This window comes from Ctenocephalides felis, unplaced genomic scaffold (genome assembly GCF_003426905.1).
Source record: "Ctenocephalides felis isolate EL2017-DRISC unplaced genomic scaffold, ASM342690v1 CF-g0.4_SCAFFOLD_03571, whole genome shotgun sequence".
Classification (NCBI taxonomy): domain Eukaryota; kingdom Metazoa; phylum Arthropoda; class Insecta; order Siphonaptera; family Pulicidae; genus Ctenocephalides; species Ctenocephalides felis.
In genome coordinates, this window is record NW_020539725.1 from 6,169,787 (window position 1) to 6,193,543 (window position 23,757).

Genomic DNA, 23,757 nt, shown 5'->3' on the forward strand with positions numbered 1-23,757 from the left:
AGTTAGCTGATTGCTCTGATGTAGATTTGTTAAGAAATAAAATCAAAGTTTATAAAGAACTATTTCACAATTAAACACGCATTGCAAGAATCTAGACAAAGAGAATATAAATAGTTATTAAAAGCAATATGTCATACCAGAATTACAAAATGAATTGAATTTAGATGATAAAAGTATGCTTTAACATATGAATACTCTTTTAGTAGAAAAGGATAACGAAAACAAGATTTAATGAACCAAGTATTTGATTTACAAGAAAATTTGAAAGAAAAAGATTCTGTCATTGATTCAAAACAAAAGCAATTACTTTGATGTCGGAAGACTTGTCAAAAAAAGGAAAAAATACTGTTGATTTACTAGAAGAAACAAAATTGGAAATGGTTCGCATGCAACATAATTTGTACAAATTGAGGCCAATTTACCAAAGAATAGTAAATAGTTTTAAAATCGGATTTAAGTGAAAAAATACAAAAATTGAAGAATTATTGATGCAAAATGAGCAATTAGATAAAGATAATCATTTGTTACAAAACCTATATAATTATAATGAAGTGAATCAAATGTCGATAAAAATGAAATCGAGAAACTTAAATTTGAAATTGAGGTAAAGGATAAAATATAGAAGATCTTTCTGAGAGGAACAAACGTCTCGAAGACAATTTAGCATTTTGGAGAGAAAATTACATGATTACAAAAATCATTCAACAAATGAAAATTCAAATGAAAAAATTATTGAATTAGAAAAAGAGCTCGAATTGAAAAATAAACAATTGAAAATCTTATAGAATGCAATGATAGGCTTGATATTGATTACAAAATCTTCAGGAAAGTTCAATGAATATATAAAATCTCCTTCTGAATATCATGAGAAAGAAATTACTCAACTTAAAGATGAAAATAAAAACTTATCTGAAATAAATTTGCAGCAAGAAAAGAAAATCAATGAATTAAGTGCTGACATTCAGTTGATGATTATACAGGGATCGCAACAAAGCTCTAAATCCCCCAAAAAAGGTAACAAGAAATTTAAAAAAGGCCAGTCAAATTAACTGTTGACAATGAACAGATTTCTGAGATGCAAAATCGTGTTCAACTATTAGAAAATGAATTATCAGAATAATCGAGCATATATCTCTATTAAGGATGATGAAAATAATAAATTAAGAGAAGAAATTAAGGAAATAAGACTCATTTGGAGACTAAATGCCAAGAAATAATATTATTATTACAAGAAACTATCACAAATGGAGGAGACAAAAGATCAGCATAATAAGAATGAAGATATATTGAAATTACAACAGCTATTAGATGATACTACAGCTAACAGTAAAAACAAATCAAGTATCTTCAAACACAGGTAATTGAAAAATATATACCCAACATTTCTCTAAATTAAATCTTTGCAGCATACACACACAAATTGATACGCACGCATGTATACAGATGCCCGTAAAATAAAATCATATTCTGGTTGTAGGTGGATTCATTGGAAGAGTTCTGATGCCCATCAAACTGTAGTTAATCTAAACCAAAAAGTATTTGAACTCAATAACAGGTTGCAGAATTAGAAGAAGAAAAAGGAAATTTACAGTTACATCTTGTGGATTACGATACTAACCAGGTGAGATTATATTGTACTTACAAAAACATTACTTACTTTATGCGGCCCGTGATTTAACATAGGTTGCTCCTTCTTACTATTAATCAATGATAGTGTCTCTTTTCAAATTATTTACTATTTAGTTATTTTTTTTCTAATTTTATTTACTAATAAATATATCTGATTTCTGTCGACAGTGACCCGAGCAATACATACAAAAAAAACATAAAAATAGACATACAAAAAACGATATTTACGTTTTTCTTCTTCCTGATTTGAGTTGGAGATCACTTCAGCTCACGAAACTGCCCTAGGGCATACTACCTACCCATTGTTACTGTAGAAAAACTGTCACGACGCAAAATAATTATACTGACATGGATTCAACCTGCTATGCCTTTGGCATACGGCTGACAGTAACTTTAGATATTATTGTAAATGTGAGTTCTTCAATGACCACAAATCCCTACCCAACAACATACACAGTCATATCAAGTTTACAGCAGACACGTTTTCGTTAGAATGCGGCGCCGAATTGTTGGTAATTGTATTTGACGGGAAGGGTTATATTAAAATCAAACTCATTATTTTTAATTATACATTATAATTTTGGTTTTACAATATATGTAGTTTAAACTAGTTTTTTTTTAACAGTTCCTGACACAGAGATGAGCAGCAACTAGTGGAATTAAAATCCTTATGTCAGGCACAAATAAATTCAATAGCACTACTAGAATCCCAAAATTCGATTTAGTACAAGATTTGCATATAGCTCGCCAACAAATATCTTCATTGGAAGATGAACTAGCTGACTTAACTCAAACAGAAGAAAATGTGTCAGTTCTGAAATAACAAACATACAACTTGAGGAGAAATTGGATAGTTTGTCTAAAGTTAATGAAGAGTTGTCTCAAATTGTGATGAATTAAGAAAAGATAAAACTTCTTTAGAAGCCAATGTTATAGAATTAACTAAGATACAAGTGGATCTCACAGAAAAATTAAATGCTTGCATATGTGAAAATGAAGAAATGGTAAAAAAAATTGATAGAATTGAACGTCTAAATGCTGAGAAAGTATCGTCTGCTGAATCAATTGAAATGTTGAAAATTTACTCATAAAGAAAAATTGGAGATCGAGAACTATGAAAAAGGTTTATCGATTTCGGAAGATGAACCACAAGAAATTCAGGAGCAAGAGGAGGATGTGATTATTTCCAAAGATGTTGTATATGATGAGGATGATATAGATTTAAATATAAGTGTAGCTAAATTAACAGAAGAAAGTTTCAGATTTGATGGAGAAAATAGCACTCTTTACGCAGGAGCGTAAAGAAGTTATGGGAAGATTGGAGTTGTTGACTCTTGAAAACCAAAATTTGGTTGACCGTATATCACATCTAGAAAGTACATCAGATTGTAAGTTAGAAGAACATGAAAGTTTGATGAAAGATAATGAAAATTGAAAGTACTAAATGAAGAAGTAATAAAGAGAAAGCAGAGTTATTGGAAAAATTAAACCAATTAACAGTTGATAGAAATATTTTGCAGCATGAATGAATACCTTATTAAATGAAATTGAAGTTTTGAAAGAACATGGTAATAATACTGAAGTTTCTAGTATTCAAACTTGTTACGAAGCACTACTCGAAGAACACAAGAACTCCAAAGAAGTTAATGAGATGCTAAATCAAAAAATTTCTGAATTAGGTGAATCATTTAGTGACATTAAAAAGAATTTACAATTAACACAAGAAGAATATGAATTACATAAGCAAACAACTTTCAAAAGAGATTGTGAAATTAAAGATGTTATCTACAAAATGGAAAAGGAACAAGAAAAATATCAACAAACTATTGAAGATCTGAATAAGTCTAATTTGGAACTTATGGAAAAACTAAGTACTATGCAAAATCAAGCAGATGAAGATCTCACAAACAATATGCTCATTATAAAAGTCAAGTCGATGGCTTGAATCAAGAAATACAAAGGCTATCCAATTTAGTGAAATCTTCAGAAGAATCTGATAAATTATATAAAGAATTCAGTGATCTTAAAATCAAATTTGAAGAAACTGAGCGGGAATGTTTGAACTATAAGCAGGAATTTTAAATAAAGATTTGACTATTAATGCTTTGAATGATCAGATAATGGAATTGTATAGCAAATCGAACATTTGACAAACGAAAATAAGGATATGGAAAATGAGATTAACGGATTAATGGATGAAGCTGCAAAAACAATGTTAAAATCAATCAATTATTTATAGATATCAAGAATAAAGATACTGAATTGAGAAATTACTTGATGATTTGAAATCAAAACAAAATGAAGTAATGCAAGTGCAGGACAATATAAAACAATTGCAATCTTTGCAATCTCTAGATGATGATAAAATGCAGATTTAGAAGAAGTCAACAAGAAATTAGAAGCCAAAAAAAGAGAATATTGAAAAGATGAAAAAATTGGCTGCAATCTAAAGAAAAAGTCTGCTTTGTGCGTCGAATATGAAACAAAACTCAATGAAACAGAAAAAGCTATGGAAGAAATAAAACAACAAGATGATAATAAATCAAAAGAATATGAAATAAATGCAAAAACAATGGAAATTCAGGAATTAAATAAAAAAGTGCAGGATCTCTTGCAAGCAAATGACGAGTTAAAAAAGAAAGAATCAGAAAAATCCGAAATTTTGAACAGAATTAACGCTTGGAGCAAGCTATTCAAGAGAAAGAAGCCAAAATAGTGAATTGTTAGATAGAATAAATGAGCACAAATTTAATTATGAGACTTCTCTTGAAGCATAAATAAAAGCAAAATTAAATGAGAAGGAAGTATATATAGAATCACTGGAAATAGAGAATAATAGTAATAAAGAAAAGTATCTAAACTCATTGATGTTTGGCCAGTATCGAAGAAAGAAGACGAATGCTTGAGGAGCGTGCGGAAGTTTTAGACGCCAAATTAAATGAAAAAAGTGCAGTATGTTCGGAGTTTGCAAGCAATGAGGATCTACTCATAAAACGAATGAAAGCATTGGTTGATGAAGATGCGGTTTTAGAGAAAAAACTGCAAGATCTTAATGAACAAAATGAACAGTTGAATATAAACATACAAGATCTAACTAAACAAAATCATGATTTAATATCCCAATTAAATAAACATGAATATAGCCTACAAGAATATAAAAATGTTGAGAAAAGCTTAAGAAATATTGAAAATGAGATATGAATTTACAGTCACAGAACAAGCAGCTTCAATCTGACTTGCGGCATTTAAATGACAATATAAGAAAAGGAAGAACAGCATCAAAAACAATTAGATGAAATGGAAATGATTTTAGTTCTCAATTACAAATTTACATAATGAAAGGAGAGCTTCAGCAGAAGAATTAGAAAAGCTTCGTGATTGCAATGATAGTTTGCAAGATGAGATTGTAAAATTAAAAGATAGTTTACATCAGTTGGAACAAAACAAGGCAGACTTAGAGCGAGATATAACCTGGATAAAATTGCAAAATGATAGTATGTTATCAGTGGCAGAAGAAGCTGAAGGTTTAACAAAGAATATTGATGAGAAAGCACACGAAATTGAAGATTTGCGCGAGAAGCTGTCTAAAGCTGAACTAATGCTTTCTACAAATACCAATATAGACAACCTTACTAGAAAGACTGCAGGAAGAAATCAATCAGCTTAGAGATAAAATCCATCATAAAGACAAAGAAATTGAATCTTATCAAAGGCAAAATATGCAATTACAAATGGCTGCAAGTTTTGGAGTTGCTGACGAAGTTCCATTTTACCAAAGTTCTTTTAATCAGGATGATATTAAAATAGCATTAGAAGAAAAGGATAATACCATTAAACATTTACAGGAAACAATAAAATCATTGGAACAAAATATTTCTCAAAAATCTGATGTTGAAGTGAAACAAAATGAGCAACTTCAGCAAAGCAATAATGAAGTGCCTTTCTTCCAAACGTTTTTCGGCCAAACCTCATCTAATCAAATTGAAGACTTTATAATTTCAGAACAATCAACAAAGAATACTGAATTAAACACTGTAGTAAAAGAAGATGAACTGAGAAGTGTGCGCGCTCATGAAAATACTTTGTTCTCACAAAATTATTTCAATCAAGATCAATGTCATCAAAGCACACAAGTAAGTCAAGAAACTGATAAAGAATGTATGGAAGAAAAAGTGAAACATTTGGAGATTATTTTGGCTGTAAAGACAGAACACATTGACGAATTGCAGAAATTGATCATTAAAAAAGAAAATGAAGTTACAGCTTTGCAAAATGGTGCATCTTCATTAGCATCAAGAATGGAGGAGATGATTGCTGCTTATCAATACTTACAAAATGAATTTGAGAAGAAGCAAAAAGAAGTTAATGAACTAATTCAACCCAAAAGTATTTCTACAGATTTGCAAATGGAGGTGTTGAATTTACAAAAACGCATTGAGGAATTGGAGCAAATGCTAGAAAAAGCAAAAAGGGAAAAGGAAGAAGCTATTTTTAAAATTCAACAATTAATCTTTGACATGGAAAATTTGAAACAGCAAAATGTCCAATTTGATATTGAACAAAAAGGTAGTTTTCCAGAACTCGTTAATGTCTACAAAGATGTTGTAAATGTTAGTCTCCCTACTTATACTGAGCCTGGTAAAACAGAAGTCGTTGAGGATGTCATAGTTGCAAAGAAGACGTATGTATGCCATGATGATGAACCACAAGAAGAAAGTGGTTGGGCATTTGATATCGAGGATCCATTTTTGGAAGAAAATCAACAAACTTCTTTTGCGCTTCCAGTACCAAATTTAAGTATTAAGATTGAAACATTACAAAACCAAGTGAAGGTGCTTGAAGATGAAAATGTTAAGGTCAATGAAGAATTGAAACAATGTCAAACTAAGTTGACAAAATCGATCATGAAACTCAAAGAATACAAGAATAAGAATATTGCTTTGCAAGATCAGGTAAAAGCTCTGCGTACTTCCTCAGATGGGTTAGATTCAGCCATAGAAGAAGTGCTCACATTAAGAATTGAGGAGCTGGAAAATGAATTGAAAAACATCAAAATTGAATCTGAGAAAAATTTGGCTGATAAAATAATTTGAACAAGCGTTTTGATGCTTTAGTTGCTGCCAATGAAAAAAAATTGAATCCAAAAAGCAGCAAGATTTAGAATTGGAACGACTTAATATGCTGGTTAGGCAATTGCAATTGCAACCAAAGCATGAAGATCCTGCAACTTGCATCACAAAATCTGAAAGTAAGAAAGTGAAACATTCAAATGATTTTACGAATAACACCGAAATAGAAAAACTTCAGAAAGTCATTCAAGAGATTTCTATCGATAATGAGGAACTGCAAGCGTTGCTGGATGAACAAAAGAGTTCTTACGAGGAAAGGGAAAAGAAGTTATCTAAGGCCAATTTAGATTTGAGTTTTCAAGTAGACGAATTAACTAAAAAGATTCAAGATGTGAGAGAATTTGCAAGAGCCTCCCAAAGTGAAGAGTTAGATTCATTACAAAAAAATTTACAAACTTATCAAAATATAATATTAGACATTATAAGGACTTATGAATTAGACTCGAATGCATCAGAACATATAAATGTAAACGATTCTGTAAACACGTTTATTAAATACTTGGCAATTATAGAAAAATACGTCAAGTCTTTAAAACAAAATAATGATGAACATGTCAAAACAATTTTGGAAAATAAGGATCTAATAAATAATTTAAACCAACAAATATTAGATAAAAGTCGCGAAATTGATAATTTGCAAAAAGAAATTCTAAATATTAATAATTCTCGCATAACGTCGTATCAAGATGAAACTAATAAAGCAATTAAGCAACAAACAATGCAGATAGAAAAATTGCAGACTGAACATGAAAATGAAAATTATCAACTTCAGATAAACGAAATGCAGTCTATTATTGCTATGGATAAAAGTACTATTGCTGAATTAAATAGACAATTACTTGAAAAATCAGAGTATGTTAAAGCAATACAAGCTCAATATGAAAACATTGCGAGCGCTCATGCAGATGTTCAAAATTTGCATAAATATATAAATGAATTACAAAGTCTTATCGATTGCGATAAGAATACAATTAGCAGCTTGCAATCAGAGTTGTTTGAAAAAGCACAGAAAATAGAACATTTGGAAAATATTGACAAAGAATTAAGTATGATTAAGAAACATAATCAAGATTTAAAACAAGAAATTGAAGGTCATCTTAAAACCATAAGCGATTTACAGAATACATTATCAGCATCAACCACCATTCAAGCTGATAACGAATTTTTCAAAACTTGCAACAACGAAGTGCTAAATTTGCAGCAAGAAAATTTGAACCTAAAACAGATTATAGAACAAAATAAAAACGTCATAGATGATCTTAATACCAGATTGTTTGATGCAACATCGCAAATAGAGCGTTTACTTCACACTAATATCACAACAGATAAAAATGAAGATTTTATTCTTAAAATGGAGCAGTATCAGAAAACGATTGCTTTATTGGAATCCGAACTTTCAGACAAAAGCAATAAAATTGCTCAGACGAATTTCCAAACAAACAACAATGAAGAATTAGCGAAATTGCAAAAGCAATATGATGAATTAAATGTAAGTTACATCAATATTTGTGAAGACTTAAATAATGTTCAGAGCAGTGAAAACAGGTCGAAAAGGGATATCGACGAACTCAATAAAATTATTCAAAATCAACAAAGCACTATAATAAATCTTGAAGCCAGCCTTTCAGAAAAGTCTAAATGTATAGAACAGTTGCAAAACGAGAACAATATATCAGCCAATGAGTGTGGCGGCCTACAACAAAATATTGATGAATTAAATGCAGCTTTGGAACAAAGTAGAAGTCAAATCGAAAATATGAAGTTGCAATTGGTAGAAAAAATACAAAAAATAGAGTTACTGGAAGATGGTAAACGTGAAGGAAACAAAGAATTCAAATCAAAAAATCAAGAACTGGAAGACAAACTTCGAGCGTGCAATGAACAATGGTCGCAAGTTGTAGAACAACGATGCCGAGAAATTGCTGACAGTTGGAAAGTACATTTGGTGGACGTTGAATCACAGTTTGCTGAAAAGGAAATGGCTTTATCTTCTCAGATAGCAGAACTACATCAACAGATTCATAAATCGAACGTTGAACTTGAAAAGTTTTATTCCTCGCCAAAACTTGACGATGAAGTAGCTTTACTGCGCGTTGCAATTGAAGATAAACAAAGTCATGTAGAAGCATTGACCAAAGAAACAGAGGACATGCGATTTAGATTAAATGCACTAGAAGAAGATAATAAAAATAAGGATGAGAAAATAAAACTTTTGGAAAAAGAACACTCTGAGGCTCAATCAAAATCCATTGAAAATGCGAATGAAGAAATAAGGAAACTAAATGATATTTTAAATAAACAGAGACAGGATTACATTAATTTGGAATCTAAATTTGATGAGCTTAGTCGAACATATGAAGATTTTAAACGCCAAAATGAAATTGATATATCTTCAAAAAATATTAATATTGAAGGTTTGACAAAAACATTGGCCGAAAAATGCAGTGAATTAGACATTGTTTCAAAGGAAATTCAAGACTTGGCTTTAACTTTAGAAGAAGAAAGAAAACAAATGGATTCAATGAGAAGTGCTCTAGAATCGCAGGAACTGGAACTGGTAACTTTGAAAGAGCAACTAGGTTTGAATGCCGACAAAATCGTATCACCACTAGAAGCAGTCAAGAAGGTGAGAAACATAAATATAAGTTTTTTTTTGTTATTATAATAGTACTGCATTAAAGTCTAAATCTCTAATTAATATACAATAATGTATCAATTATTACATATAAGTCTTTATTGCCGAAAGCAGTTAATATTTATGATAAAAAATTAATGCGGATTTTTTTTTTTAACTTTAACGAAGGTGAAGTTAATGTTTTCATCAAAAAATCCGATTTGCTAATTTTATGTTTTCTCGACGTTTCAAGCCATTCTGAATCGAATGAGACCAAATTTGGAAAAAGTATGTGAGGGCGCGCGCGCGTTTGTTTGTATGTGTGTGCGTATGTGAATTTTTCGTCCACGTTTTAGCCCGCAATTATGAATCGATTTTGAAAATTCAAAAACTGTTCGAAAGATATTGGGTGAGAATTACGCTGATTAGTTTTTGGTAAAGATCGGCGGGGCCGTTTTCTTGTAATAAAGTGTTAAATTATTTTTTTGGCGATTTTTATGATTTTTTTTTTGACGGTATATACCATAGTCTTTTAGATCATACTAAAATATTACGGCTCTACGACAAATCGTTAAATTTTAAAAATTCTTCAAAGTTTGCAAAAATTGGTATCGCTTTGGTGGCATTTGTCAAAATTAGACTTTTTATCGACGTTTTCTCAAAAACGCCCGAACCGATTTCAGAAATTCAACAGCCATTTGATGTATCTCAATGAGGACTATCGTTTGTCAATTTTGTGCGGCGATCTAGCTTGAAAAAAAGTGTTCAATTTTTCGTCCACATTTGAGCTCATACTACGATCGATTTTAAAAAATCAAAAACTGTTCGCAAAATACTAGTTAGGAATGATACTGATTAGTTTTAGATCAAAATCTACCGAGCCGTTTTATTGTAATTAACTGTTGAAAAAAAATTAAGCCGATTTTCATGGAACTTAATTTTGGCGATATATACCATGGTCTTATAGAACTTACTGAACATACTAAACCATTAAAGTCCTACGGAAATTGGTTCAATTATAAAAGTTTAGGATTCTTGAAAATTTGTTTTTAGAAAATACTTCTTCGTTCGTTTTGAAATATGTGTAATAAATACATTCGGAATACTTTAAATCACTCATAAATTAACTAATTTTTTTTTGATTTAAGTCGATTATTTACACGTATCGGGAAGATCATGTAACTTGCCTTAAGGCAGCGGTTTACAACCTTTTCTTCCTTGCGCCCCCCTTTCAAATGATAAAAATATTACGCCCTCCTCCCATTCTTATTTTTCCAGCAATTTAATTTAAATATACTTAATATAACTGAAATCATGCCAAATAATACACAGTATTATAAAAAATATACATACAAACTTAACTATTTATTATAAGAATTTTCTGTTTCACATAAGTAAGATCTCACAAATGGTAATAAAATTTCTAAAGCATTATTTGTCAAAGTAGGAAAATCATCCTTTACTCACAACCAAAACTTAACAATATTCTTTTCGTCCTAAAACATCTGCTTCAATTATCATTTACTGTTCTGCTGTTGAGTGACCAAAATCATCATGTTTCTCAATGACAAATGGATTTCTAATCCATTCGTATTTGGACGTAATTAGATAAAGTAATGCGAAAATTAGTTTCGTAGACTAGTCATATGACTGATATAATAATAAGATCTTTACTTCTATTTCATCAGTAACACAAGTAATTTTAAAAGTGGGAAAGATGTTAAAGTTATAAAGTTTTAATTTTTTTTATTAAAGCCGTAATCTTGTCTTTCTGAACAAAAGCACGAATTTGAGATCCTTGCATTGATTTAATTAAATCGCTTTGTCTTAAGTCTTTGAAAAATATCAACTAAATACGCAAATTTTGCGAGAAACTTTGTGTCCTAAAACAAGATTGCTCCGTCTCTTTTGTTATCAGTAAGAAATATAGCAATTTCTTTTTTAAGTTCAAACACTCTTAGAAGTACTTTAAGTATTTTGCTGATTTGTTTTTGACACTTACTCAGCATTTAAAAATAATATTTTTGAAACAGCTTCGCGCCCCCCCTGAAACGGTATGGCGCCCCCCCAGGGGGGTGCGCCCCACAGGTTGGAAATCACTGCCTTAAGGCGAAATACCAATACCAACTAGTTTTTATTTGAAATTCTTAATAAAACTTTTACAATATAAATAATATTAATTAATTATTATGATAATTGCATAATTAATTTTCAGTTACCAAATCAACCAAGTACATCATCTGTTTCAAATCCTACATCTGCAAATCAATCAGAACTTGATCTTGCAATGTACATGCTCCATCAAAGAGATATGCGCTGTGAGGAATTGACTATGGAAGTTATGTCACTATTACAAGAAAGGGATACTCTTCAATTGAGGCTCTCGAACGCTTTACGACTGAACGAATCGATTAGAGATGATGTACTGACTGAAAATATTAGCCCTTCAAACAAAGAAACATCCACCACTGATGGTCCAACTGCCTCTAACGAAGCAGATCAGAAAGTCAAAAAAGGAGCCACAGTGAAGAAAACTAAAGATTTTGAAATGTTGAAAAATAAGTAAGTTATAAAAATTAGATTATCTGAAATGAAAATTAAAATAAATAAGATGATTACCACTATGGTTTTAGATAATTTTTTTGAATTTATAGTAGGAACTAAATTTAATTTATTGAGCTATAGAAAGATTGTCTAGATTGATAAATATATAAAATCTTTAGACCAAAATTGCCTAACGTTTTATATAATAAATTATCTGCATATCAACTTAATTCTTATTACAACCGAAATAAACCTTGATTTGGTTTTGAAATACATATCATATGTTTCTAGATTATCCGAATTGCATGCCTTAGATCATTCTCGAGATTTAAGGATATTTGATGACAGGAAATTTAGACAGGAACAACAAATGGCCTTAGTTGAGAGGGATTTTGATAAACTTCCACAAGAAGCCAAACAACAATTGATAGATGCTGATTACACCTTATGTAAGAAAAATTATTTGCTTTATTAAAATTTATTGGAAATAAAATATAAATAACATTCTGTTTTACAGCTCGTGATTATCAAGGCCCATCAACCTCGCTATTGAACTGGTTGTGGGGAAAAGGTACAAAAAAAGTTGATCATTTATAGCAGAAAAGATATATATTAGTGTGTAAGTCCAGAGTAATTTTAAATACTTAAAGTTATTTTCCATTGTACAAATAAACTGTTTATATAATGAATAGATATTTTATATAAATATTATTAGGCAGACTATTTCTTTAAATATCCAAATATAATATAATATTTGAAGTTATTGTGTTTTATTCATTATATAAAATTTAATTTAGATATTTATATTTTGAGAAATGATTTAAAATGTAACAGCATTTGAATTACTTTTTTAATTATTAAAACTATTGATAGAAATTTAGAATCAGTTCTAGTAACATATTTAATATTTTTATATTATGTAATATAACTTCTGAAACTATTATATTTATTATATGTTATATGTTTATATATTCACGAACAAACAACAGAAAGTACTAAAATTTGCAAAAATAATTAAAATTAAAACATGTACTATAATAGAGAAATAAATTAAGATATTCACGATCAACAAAACTTTCACACGGAATACTCCAAGATGATTAATAAAGGACTTGTAAGCCCTCTGATAAGTGCAAGCAGAGTTCACAACAAATTACCAGATGAATTCAATGAAATCAATGACGGGCTTATATAAATTCAAAACTAAAGTGAAAAATTATCAGGGGAAAACAATATTAGGTGCTTCTTTATGCTAAATACGAACAATATTAGGTGCTTCTTTATACTAATCCGCCTTATACCACGTGTATTTTGTGATTTATTGTCAAACCGCACTTAAGTTCCATAAAAATCGGCTTTTTTCAACAGTTAATTACAAGAAAACGGCTCGGTAGATTTTCACCTAAAACTAATCAGTAGTTTTTTATTTTTTAACATCGATTCGGTAGTATGAGCCTAAATGTGGATGAAAATTTAACACTTTTTTCAAATTACAAAGAAACGGCTCGGCCGATCTCCGCACAAAACTGAGAAACGATAATCCTCATCGAGATACATCAAATGGCTTTTAAATTTCTGAAATCGGTTCAGTCGATTTTGAGCAAACGCCGATGAATGGTCTTATTTTGACAAATGCCAAGAAAAAGATACTATAATTTTTGCAAACTTTGCCGAATTTTTAGAGTTAAACGATCGTAGGTCCGTAATATTTTAGTATGATCTATAAGACCATGGTATCAACCGTAGAAAAAAAAATCGTCGAATTTTTTTTAACACTTTATTTTACAAGAAAACGTCCTGACCGATCTCTACCAAAAACTAATAGCACTGTTTTTGGATTTTCAAAATCGATTCAGAATTGCGGGCTAAAACGTGGACGGAAAAAAATTATAAGGAAACGGCTTGGCCGATCGTCGCACAAAACTGACAAACAATAGTCCTCATCATCATACTCTTCTTTAATCTATGGTCCTCATCGAGATACATCAGCCGTTTTTGAGAAAACGTCTGATTTTACAACGAATTAACACATACACACGCACACATACTTTTGGTCATAAATTTGTTCTCATTGGATTCAGAATGGCTTGAAATGTCGAGAAAACATAAAATTAGCGAATCGGATTTTTTGATGAAAACAAATTTCTCCTTCAGGAAGTTAATAATAATTGAAAAATATAGAAAACCGAAGAAGGCAAAAATAATACAGTTAAATAAAAATATTTTTTGGCAATAAATGTATAATAATAATAGTTGATACTCTTTTACATGTATACATATATAAATATTACTCTCATAGATAAGTAAACATGTATACTCTTCTTTTATCTATGATACGACGGTTACAAATACGGATCAAATTAAATTTGAATTTTGAGCTTGTTTGACATATGGCAACACTACTTCGTGAACGTTACAGCTTTGGCAATACCACCGCCATCTTTATGTTGTTGACCTTTTCGCGTTTTGTTAAATGCTGCTTGTATAATTTTTAAGTGAAGGGCTTGGCTTCTTCAAACTTAAGCTGTACTATAATCTAACATGAGTGTACTGTTTTAGATGATATTTTGTAAATAGTTACAAAAACTAAAAGTGTGAAATGAACATCATAACAGTGTATTATGTTTTGTTGATGGCCTAGTAAAGCAGCTGCTTATAGTTTTTGTCTAACGTACATTGTTATGGATGCATCAGTGATATTTATTGGAAATATTAAAGTTTACATTTGAATATTAATATTTTTGTTGATTGTTGATACTGAGCATCACGTTGGAGATTATTTTTACGTAATATTGTGTATAATTTAGTGACTTATGGCATTGTGCATCTCATGTACATTTAGTGCTGTGATACATTTTGAGACAAGTATTTGATAGGAAATATAAAATATATTATATTGTTATCATAGTTAACATCACAAATTGATTAAAATGAGTGCCAGTGTTTATAATCAGATGCTTATGTCCGATTTGAGTATTCTACGTACTGCAACAGCAACTGAGGTACGTAAGTCACCCTCACCCCGAGCTTTGGCTAAGGCTCGACGAAACCTATTTGGTCCTGTAGATCATGAATTCAATCGAAGATTTGTAGCTGAAGAACTTGCTAAACAACAAGCATTAGCTGCAGAGAAATGGAGTTTTGATTTTGTCTCTGAAAAGCCCTTGCTGGGTCGTTATAAATGGGAAAGATTCGGTGCCAAAACACCTAAAAAGCAAGACACCATACTATCCACTAGAAATTTACAAGAAGTACCCACAGTGACAACCAGTACTCCAGTACAAGTTGAGACGGAAGAACAACCAACACTAAGACCAGAACGGGTTCAAACTGGTGAGATAACTCCCCCATCACAAATTCAGAAGACGGATGAAGTTAATTCTTTATCAAAATCATCAACTCGTCAGCCAAAAATAACAAACTACATGAAACATTGCAAACGTTCGTTCTCCGGAAAAAAAGTAGATGAATCCATGGTAAAGAAAAGGCGATTAACACCATCTGCTACTAGTAGTTAAAATATTTACATAGTCTGTCTGGGATTCTTTTCCACTTTTATTAGGCTGTAAGCCAACATACATTTTTTGAACCAGAATGAAAAGTTTTCAGTATCAATTTGCTATATAAAACAATATTCATGGGCGGTATGATATTTATGTATATTTGTACATATGGATTGTAGAAATATTTAAAAACATTTTATACTTCTGTATTTAATGGGAATTTGACAATAATCAATAATGATTTTGTCAATGCATAAAATTGATAAGTTACAAGCACATTTTTTCTTACATTTACACAGAGATTTCAAAAACTAAATAATTGTGCCTTATAAGAATTGTCATCTAAATATTTTTCATCGTTCAACATCAAAATGCTTACATTTTTATAGGCTTAATTTTCACTCACGAACAAAATATCACATAGGAAATATGCTTAATACAGAATCTTTGATAGACGTGTAAAAATTCTCATTACATTTTCTAATATATACTTTATACAAATTAATGCAATCTAATTATCAGCTTGTGAATTTTTTTTTGATATTGCTATACAAATATTACTGATCTCAAAATCATATTATTTATTATAAGAAACATAAATAAATTTATGTAGAGATACAGCAACGGAGATTGAGATGTGTTAAAATTCAGGAATTATGATTTATTTTGGAAAATATATTATTATTTTCATTAATGACTCATTCAAACTCTGTTGCATATGTATATAATATATATTAATCATTATATCAAATATAAATAATTCATGGAATTAAAATCAAAAGGTAGATAAGTCGAATTAAATGGGAGAATGCAATTTTATAATATTTCAAATTTAATAATTCAAAGCACAAAAATATATTTGGTAAAATGATTCTATTATATTTTTTTGATAATAATATATTTAGTAGTAATTAGATATTTAATTATGAATTTTTGATGATTATATCAAATTTATATAAAGTTGTGATATATGATTTACTAATACATAATTTTCTATTATTATAAGAGATGTTGGTGTATAAATTTTTTTTTGTAATATTTTTTTATGCTCATTTTTGTTTGTTTGCTGCCGCTAGTTTAAATTGTATATTGTTTTTTTTTTTGTTCAAATTTTTACAATTTGAAGTCCTACTTTCAATTTTTTTTCAAATCTATTGTTCGATATGTAAATACTTTTAATTTAGATGCATGGCCCTGGCACAAATTTTTACAATAATGGAAAGATATTACAAAAGACAATTTTGATACAATTTATATAACACATATATTAGGATAAGAATATTATTATTTTTATACATGGTACAGTTTTAATTATTTCAGGGATATATATATATATATATATATATATATATAAATAAATAAATAACATTGCACTATGTATAAATTATTTACAAATCAAAATGCATACAATATTTTGAATATAGTTATTGAAAATATTGTATTCATGAAGTTTTGTTTACCTAAATTTTATTTTAAAATATTCCAATTATTATCGACAAGCATGTATTCAAAAACGTACTCTATTCTGTAAATATAATTGAAGAAATGTTCTAAATTTTGAAAATGATTTCAAATCATGTACTACAAGTTTAAAAAAAATTCATGTATTTGGTTTAATTGATTATGATATATTTGCATATTATATAATATAAATAAATATATATATTGTATTGAATAAGTGCTCAGCAATAAAATTTATAGATTATTATATTGTACGTAATATTTATTTATAATAAAACTAATTCTACGAAAAACATTTTTAAATTGTTTTCAGATTCTATGTTTCTGATAGAAATCAATATGGTAATTGCTTTAAAATGATATCTAAAAATTTTTGCTTCTAATTCCAGAATTGTTTAATAATCGTTTTTAAATTAAGAGATAGATAAACATTGACGATAAATCGCAGCAAAAGAATGTGTTCTACATAAATATTTTGATTTCGTTGGCATCATTAAGCAGCGTCAAAGCACATCGAGTGTGGTGGTGAACGGTCGCTAACGTAGCAGTGATGGCAAGGGACAGGTCGCGAGAAAAAGTAATATTTCTTATGGTAAAGGTAAAGGTAATAATATTTTATAACAATGTGTTGTGGTGATATTTTACTATATAGACATTAGACGTATATTTGCACTATTTCAAGCTAAAAGTTCCAGGTCATTTTTAATGTTTTGTAGTATATTCATTTACAGATTAAATTTTACGTACGTTTCTCGCCGTAATAATAGTACATTTATATTGACAATATTCTTTGCAATGCAAATTGCGACTGCCCATGTCTAGTATTTCATATTATAAGAACTAATAACAATGAGTTAAATTGCAGAAATAAAATCTGCTCATATCACTTAATTAAAAAAATTCAATGAACTATGGTTTTGTACGTTTTGTATTGTACAAAGAGTATTAAATAGCATGATTCATTCGAAGTATTTGAAAAAATCTAATTGAATTATCGATTCTAGTGTATCACTTAATTAACTAGTTGGTATTGGTATTTTGCCTTGAGGCAAGGTACTTTAACTTCTCAATATGTGTAAATAATCGACTTAATCAAAGTCAAAAGTATTCCGAGTGGATTTATTACACATAATTGAAAACGAACGAACATTTTCTAAAACCAAATGTTTAAAAATCAACAATTTTTATAATTGAACCAGTTTCCGTAAAACTCTAATGGTTCAGTATTTTCATTAAGACCAAGTACTCTATCGTTATACCAAGTAAATCGTCTAATTTTAATTTTAACAAACGTCAAAAAAACTACTCATTTTCTCAAACTTTGATGAATTTTTAAAATTAAACTTCTTGACGTAAGGCCGTAATATATCAGTAAGTTCTATGAGTCCATGATATATATCACCAAAAAAAGTTCCATAAAAATCGGTTTAAATTTTGTTTTCAACAGCTAATTACAAGAAAACGGCTCGGTAGATTTTCACCTAAAACTAATCAGTATCATTCCCAATTAATATCTTTCGAACAGCTTTTGATTTTTTAAAATCGATTCGGTAATTTGAACTTAAATGTGGACGAAAAGTTTAACACTTTTTTTCAAATTACAAAGAAATGGTTTGGCAGATCGTCTCACAAAACTGACAAATTATAGTCCTCATTAAGATACATCAAATGGTTTTTCAAATTTGTGAAGTCGGTTCAGGCGTTTTTGAGAAAACGTCGATCAAAAGTTCAATTTTGTCAAATGATAAAAAAACGATACTAATTTTTGCAAACTTTGACGAATTTTCAAAATTAAACGACTTGTCGTAGGGCCGTAATATTTCAGTATGATCTACAAAACTATGGTAAATTGTCAAAAATAAATCATAAAAATCCTCGAAAAATTTTAACGCTATTACAAGAATCGGCCCGGCCGATCTTTACCAAAAACTGATCAGGTCGAATCCTAACCTATATCTTTCGAATGCTTTTTGAATCTTTAAAATCGATTCAGAATTGCGGGCTTAAACGTGGACGAATTTTTTTTTACTTTTTGCGATTTACAAAGAAACGGCTCAGCCGATCGTAGCGCAAAACGATGGTTCTTATGAAGATACATCGAATAATTTTTAAATTTTTGAAATCGGTCTAGACGTTTTTGAGAAAACGTCGATTTACGGTAAATAATCTGTTCACACACACACACACACTCTTTCCAAATTTGCTCTCATTCGATTCAGAATGGCTTAAAACGACGAGAAAACAAAAATAAGCGAATTGGATTTTTTTATGAAAACATAAACTTCTCGGGAAGTTAAAAATGGAGCTACTTCTATTACTTGTATTTTTGTATATACGTATTCAATAGACTATCCTTTGGTATTCAACAAAAGGTATTAAATAGCAAGATTCATTCAAAGTATATGTAAAAAATCTAATTTAATTTGCAGTACACTCCCCGTCACGAACAACCCTAATATCGAGCAGTAGCGATATCAATTTTTACTTGTTAGATCTTAAATATGTTTCCAAGTAAAAATAGCCCTTTCCAGGCATTGCTGCACCAAACTGAATAATCATAATCAGTCTTTCATTAGATAAATTCAAATAATAAATTAATCAAATATAGTTGGATCAACCGTTGGGTTAACATCTAAAAAAATAGATGTTAATAATATATAGATCTAAAAAATAGGACGTAAGGAAAAGTTTTAGCTTAACAGCTTTTAGGACGTCAAGTTCTGACTGCTGTTAAAATATAATAAAATTATAAGGTTTATTTCTAGAATATGTTTTCTTCGTATTTCGTTTTCAGTGTCGATAAAAAGACATTATTTTTTCTTATGAAAATACCATCGAAACAATAATTACATCGCTTAAAACATGCCAAAGAGATATATCATTTGTATAAATAATCCAATACTCTTTAAATAATTCACTATAGAACCGATTGTGACTTTAAAATTTTTGATTTCAATAAAATAATATTTTTTACAAATCGTTCAAATGCATTTTGCTTGAAGAAACCACGTGGTTTATGTTGAATGCTTATGACAATTATGAATACTATACTAGAATTTTTTATTATTGATTTACCTTGTGTTATGAATTTTATCTTGTATTATAAATTTTAGCAAAGAAGCTTTTTTTTATTGTTAATGTGAATTATATTTCACATTCATATATTTTTTAACTTTTTTGCATTTCTTTACGTTTCACTTATATTGATAGAATAAAAAAATTATTATATTTTTGGACAGGCAGTTACAGCGATTTCAGAGATCAAATGAAAAATTAACTAGTAGTGTATGGCATCGTGCCTTAAGGCAAATTGCTGGATCTTCACGTACCGTAACAAAATGTTCGAGAAATATTAAATGTTTTCAAATAGATTATTATAAATATTGTAACATTGTTTAATATTTATAAGAATTATATAAACTGAATTGCTTGTATATTAAAACAGAATTAAAATTAAAATATGAACTATTTTCGATATACAAAAAAAAAATTTCTTAAAAAAAATTTTTTTTCTGAAAAAAAAATCAGAAACAAATTTTTTTCCAAAAGCAATTATTTTGTTGAAACAAGCAGAAAGTACTTTGAATCATTTAAATCGGACGCTTAGTTATCTCAAAAACTGCCATTTTTTGCACATTTAGCTCTGTTTCTTCGAACTGGCTGGACTTGCCTTTGCCAAAAACTAATCACCTCTTCTCCCAATTATTGCAAATTGAATGTTTTTTAGATCATTCAAATTGGATACTCCATTCTCTCAAAAACTCGATTTGTATTTTTTGCATTCTTTGCTCCATATCTCCGTAACGGCTGGACCTGCCTTTGCCAACATTTAATCAGAACATCTCCCTATCAATAAGAATCGAATGATTTTTGAACTATTCCAATTGGTTGATGAATTGGCTGAAACCTCCGATTCGAAGTTTATAGCTCCAAATACTAGGCCAGAAAATATTATAAAATGGATTTTGAAGAAAAAACAAATGACAACGACAGTACATTTGTAGGCACAATTTAATTTTAGGCACATGTTGGGCACTTAACACACGAGATAAAAAATTATACATGAATTCTAAGTAATTTCTCTTATAATAAAAAAATATTAGTAAAGTCCCTTATAACAAGAGAAGTAAATTACTGAAATGAAACGAAATTAGTCGTCGATTCATAAGCTGTTCATTCAAGCGAGAGTGGTTTTGCTTATGTAGGGCGTAGTCTGTTAGAGTCAGTAGTTGAAAGTTAAAAGTTGGGCGTTGGAAGCCCCTGCTAGTCGGTTGAGTTGTAAGTTGTAACGGTATGACCACGCCATTTGGAACGTATCTCACGCATTTGTATACAAACATAAGTTTAATAATAACGTAGCGTATAAATAAAATTACACACAATGCCGATGATAACAATGAATGTTTGATTAAGAAATTTTTAATGATTGGCCATTTAATATGCATACGTACATTTAAAACGAGATTAATATTTTTAGTTACGTTAAGGAAGTTAATAAATAAGCCAACAATCGGGTCGCATTCTAACAAGCGACATTAATGAAGAGAATGTCAATTACAAAACCTCAATAGGACTGTTGAGTTTTGAATGTTGTCGGAAAATTACAATGAATTTTAAGTATGCATTTAAAAATCACTCTAATAAAATATAAATATATCCAGTCGAGACCAACTATTTATCAAATTAGGACTTACGCAATTATGATAGATCTAAAATTATTAAGATAGTTATTTTTATTCATTCGATATTATACAACAATCGACTTATTGACAGAGATTTACTGTCTCTATAAATTACAGGGCAAAATTACACATAATAAATAAATATATAAATAATCAAAGAAGAATAATAAAACAAAAAATTAAATAAATAAATCACACAAATAAAAATGAATAACAAATAAGGAAAAATAAAAAAATTAAAAATAATAAAAAAAATTAAATGGTAGTCAATGTTCCCAGAGGCCGTTGACTATAGAATGCAATTTAAATGAAAATTTTAAGATACACTTTTCGACATATGAGTTTAGCTTCACAGGATTTTGGCATATTTTGAAATATATTTGTTAATATCTCATGTAAACCAAAAAAACTTTCACTCTATGTATATTAGATATACTACCAATAAACTGATTTTTTTACGTGGTTCAACAACTTTCATAAATCTGAATAAGCTAATTGTTTGAATTTCATATTTTGAAAAACAAATCTGCACATAATCATACATGTAATTATTTGAGAAACTATATAATCATTTTTTTTTTTTTTTTTTTTTTTTATTTATTTATGGCTTTTAATCTTTCGATCATTTCGCCAGTTACATAGATATATACATTTATTTACAATTCCGAACTTATAAATCAATCTTAATACTAGTTATATACTTATACATAATTTTGTATATGTCAACATTATTGTAAGATATCAACACTTGTGAATTTATTGGGAACACGATTCCTTTGTCCTGTAACATTTTATACATAGATTTCCTTTGTTTCATATATTTTACATTTCCAAAAAATATGATCTATCGTTTCTTGTTCTCTGCCACACTGGCACATGGATTTTTGTATTATTCCTATTTTTGCAAGATGGGATTTGCTTCTTGTGTGTCCGAATCTCAGCCTTGATATAGTAGAAATAAATTTTCTGTCCTCTTTTACCTTTTTAAACCACGTTTTTTGTGTTATTCTCATATTTGTTAGAGCGTATGTTGTTCCTTATAATTTAAAGATTTTGAAAACTCTCCTTGCCAAGTTTTTAAACTCTGCTCTTTAATCAGATAATTTAAATCTAATGCCGGCAGCCTCGTGTATTCTTCTCCATTTTGACAAGCTTCTCTCGCCAGTGAATCTGCAGTTTCATTTCCTATGATATCCGCATGTGCTTTAATCCATATTAATGTCATAGAGTTTTCGCTATTATTTATTGTTTTCATTGTATTTAATATTTCAAAAATTAATTGGCTTGATCTTCTATTTGGCTTTTGTAAAGCCAATATGCTCGCCTTGCTATCACTGAAGATATAATATGAGATATGAAGAATACATTTTGGTATTTTCTTTTCCCATGCGTACTTGACTGCAGTGTGTATTGCAATAATCTCTGCTGTAAAAATCGATGTAAAATTTGGTAGTTTTAATTTCTTGCTATATTTGTGATTTGGCACATATATGGCACAACCGGCGCTGTTTTCCATTTTTGATCCATCGGTATATATGTGCAAATGTTCTGGATATCTTATAGCAATATTGTCTTCAAAGTCCTTGTTTTTGCAGATTTTACTGATACTTATCAATTTGTTAAATTAATGGTTAAGTCTATATAAGGGTTTACGTTGCATATGCTTCAGGAAAGTTATAATATGGTATTTTTTTATTCGTTAATATAAACTCTTCGTTAGGTTTGATTTCATAAAAGCTCGTTATTAGTGGTGGCGCAGGTCTATTTTTCCAAAATGAGCTGGTGACATGCAATCTTGCCAAGTTTTCTAATTGCTTGGGAATATCGTCACAGCCTTCATTAAGTTTCTTTACTAGAAATCTTTTTGATAATGCTTGTCTTCTATTGTTAACGGAGGTTCGCCAGCTTCATTTATCAAAACATTTGTTGGTGTGGATCGAAATGCTCCTAGGCAAGTTCTAACTGCTGAAAATTGTATCCTGTCCAACTTCTTCTGTTCGCTTTGTGATACTGCTCCGTATATGAAACAACCATAATCTATTCTTGATCTTATAATACTTCTATATAGCATTAAACATGTTTCTGGGTGAGCCCCCCCATTTTGTATTTGTGATTTTGCGTAGAATGTGTTCACGCCAAATTAGACGTGACAACGCTGTCACTCATTTTTCTAAGAAATATTATATTTGCAACGG

General features: G+C 29.5%; 1 protein-coding gene and 1 pseudogene across 1 annotated transcript; both read left to right on the forward strand.

Moving 5' to 3' along the window:
* Positions 1 to 231: 231 nt before the first annotated feature.
* On the forward strand, positions 232 to 12,631 carry LOC113385517 (annotated as a pseudogene).
* Positions 12,632 to 14,522: 1,891 nt separating this feature from the next.
* LOC113384440 (cyclin-dependent kinase inhibitor 1-like) lies at positions 14,523 to 15,733 on the forward strand. The gene has a single exon (XM_026622154.1). The coding sequence runs from the start codon at positions 14,847 to 14,849 to the stop codon at positions 15,432 to 15,434; it is 588 nt and encodes a 195-aa protein (XP_026477939.1). The 5' UTR covers positions 14,523 to 14,846; the 3' UTR covers positions 15,435 to 15,733.
* Positions 15,734 to 23,757: the final 8,024 nt, after the last annotated feature.

What these genes read in the sequence shown, in the direction of transcription:
- LOC113384440 (XM_026622154.1), top strand. Translation starts at nt 14,847, where the DNA reads ATGAGTGCCAGTGTTTATAATCAGATGCTTATGTCCGATTTGAGTATT.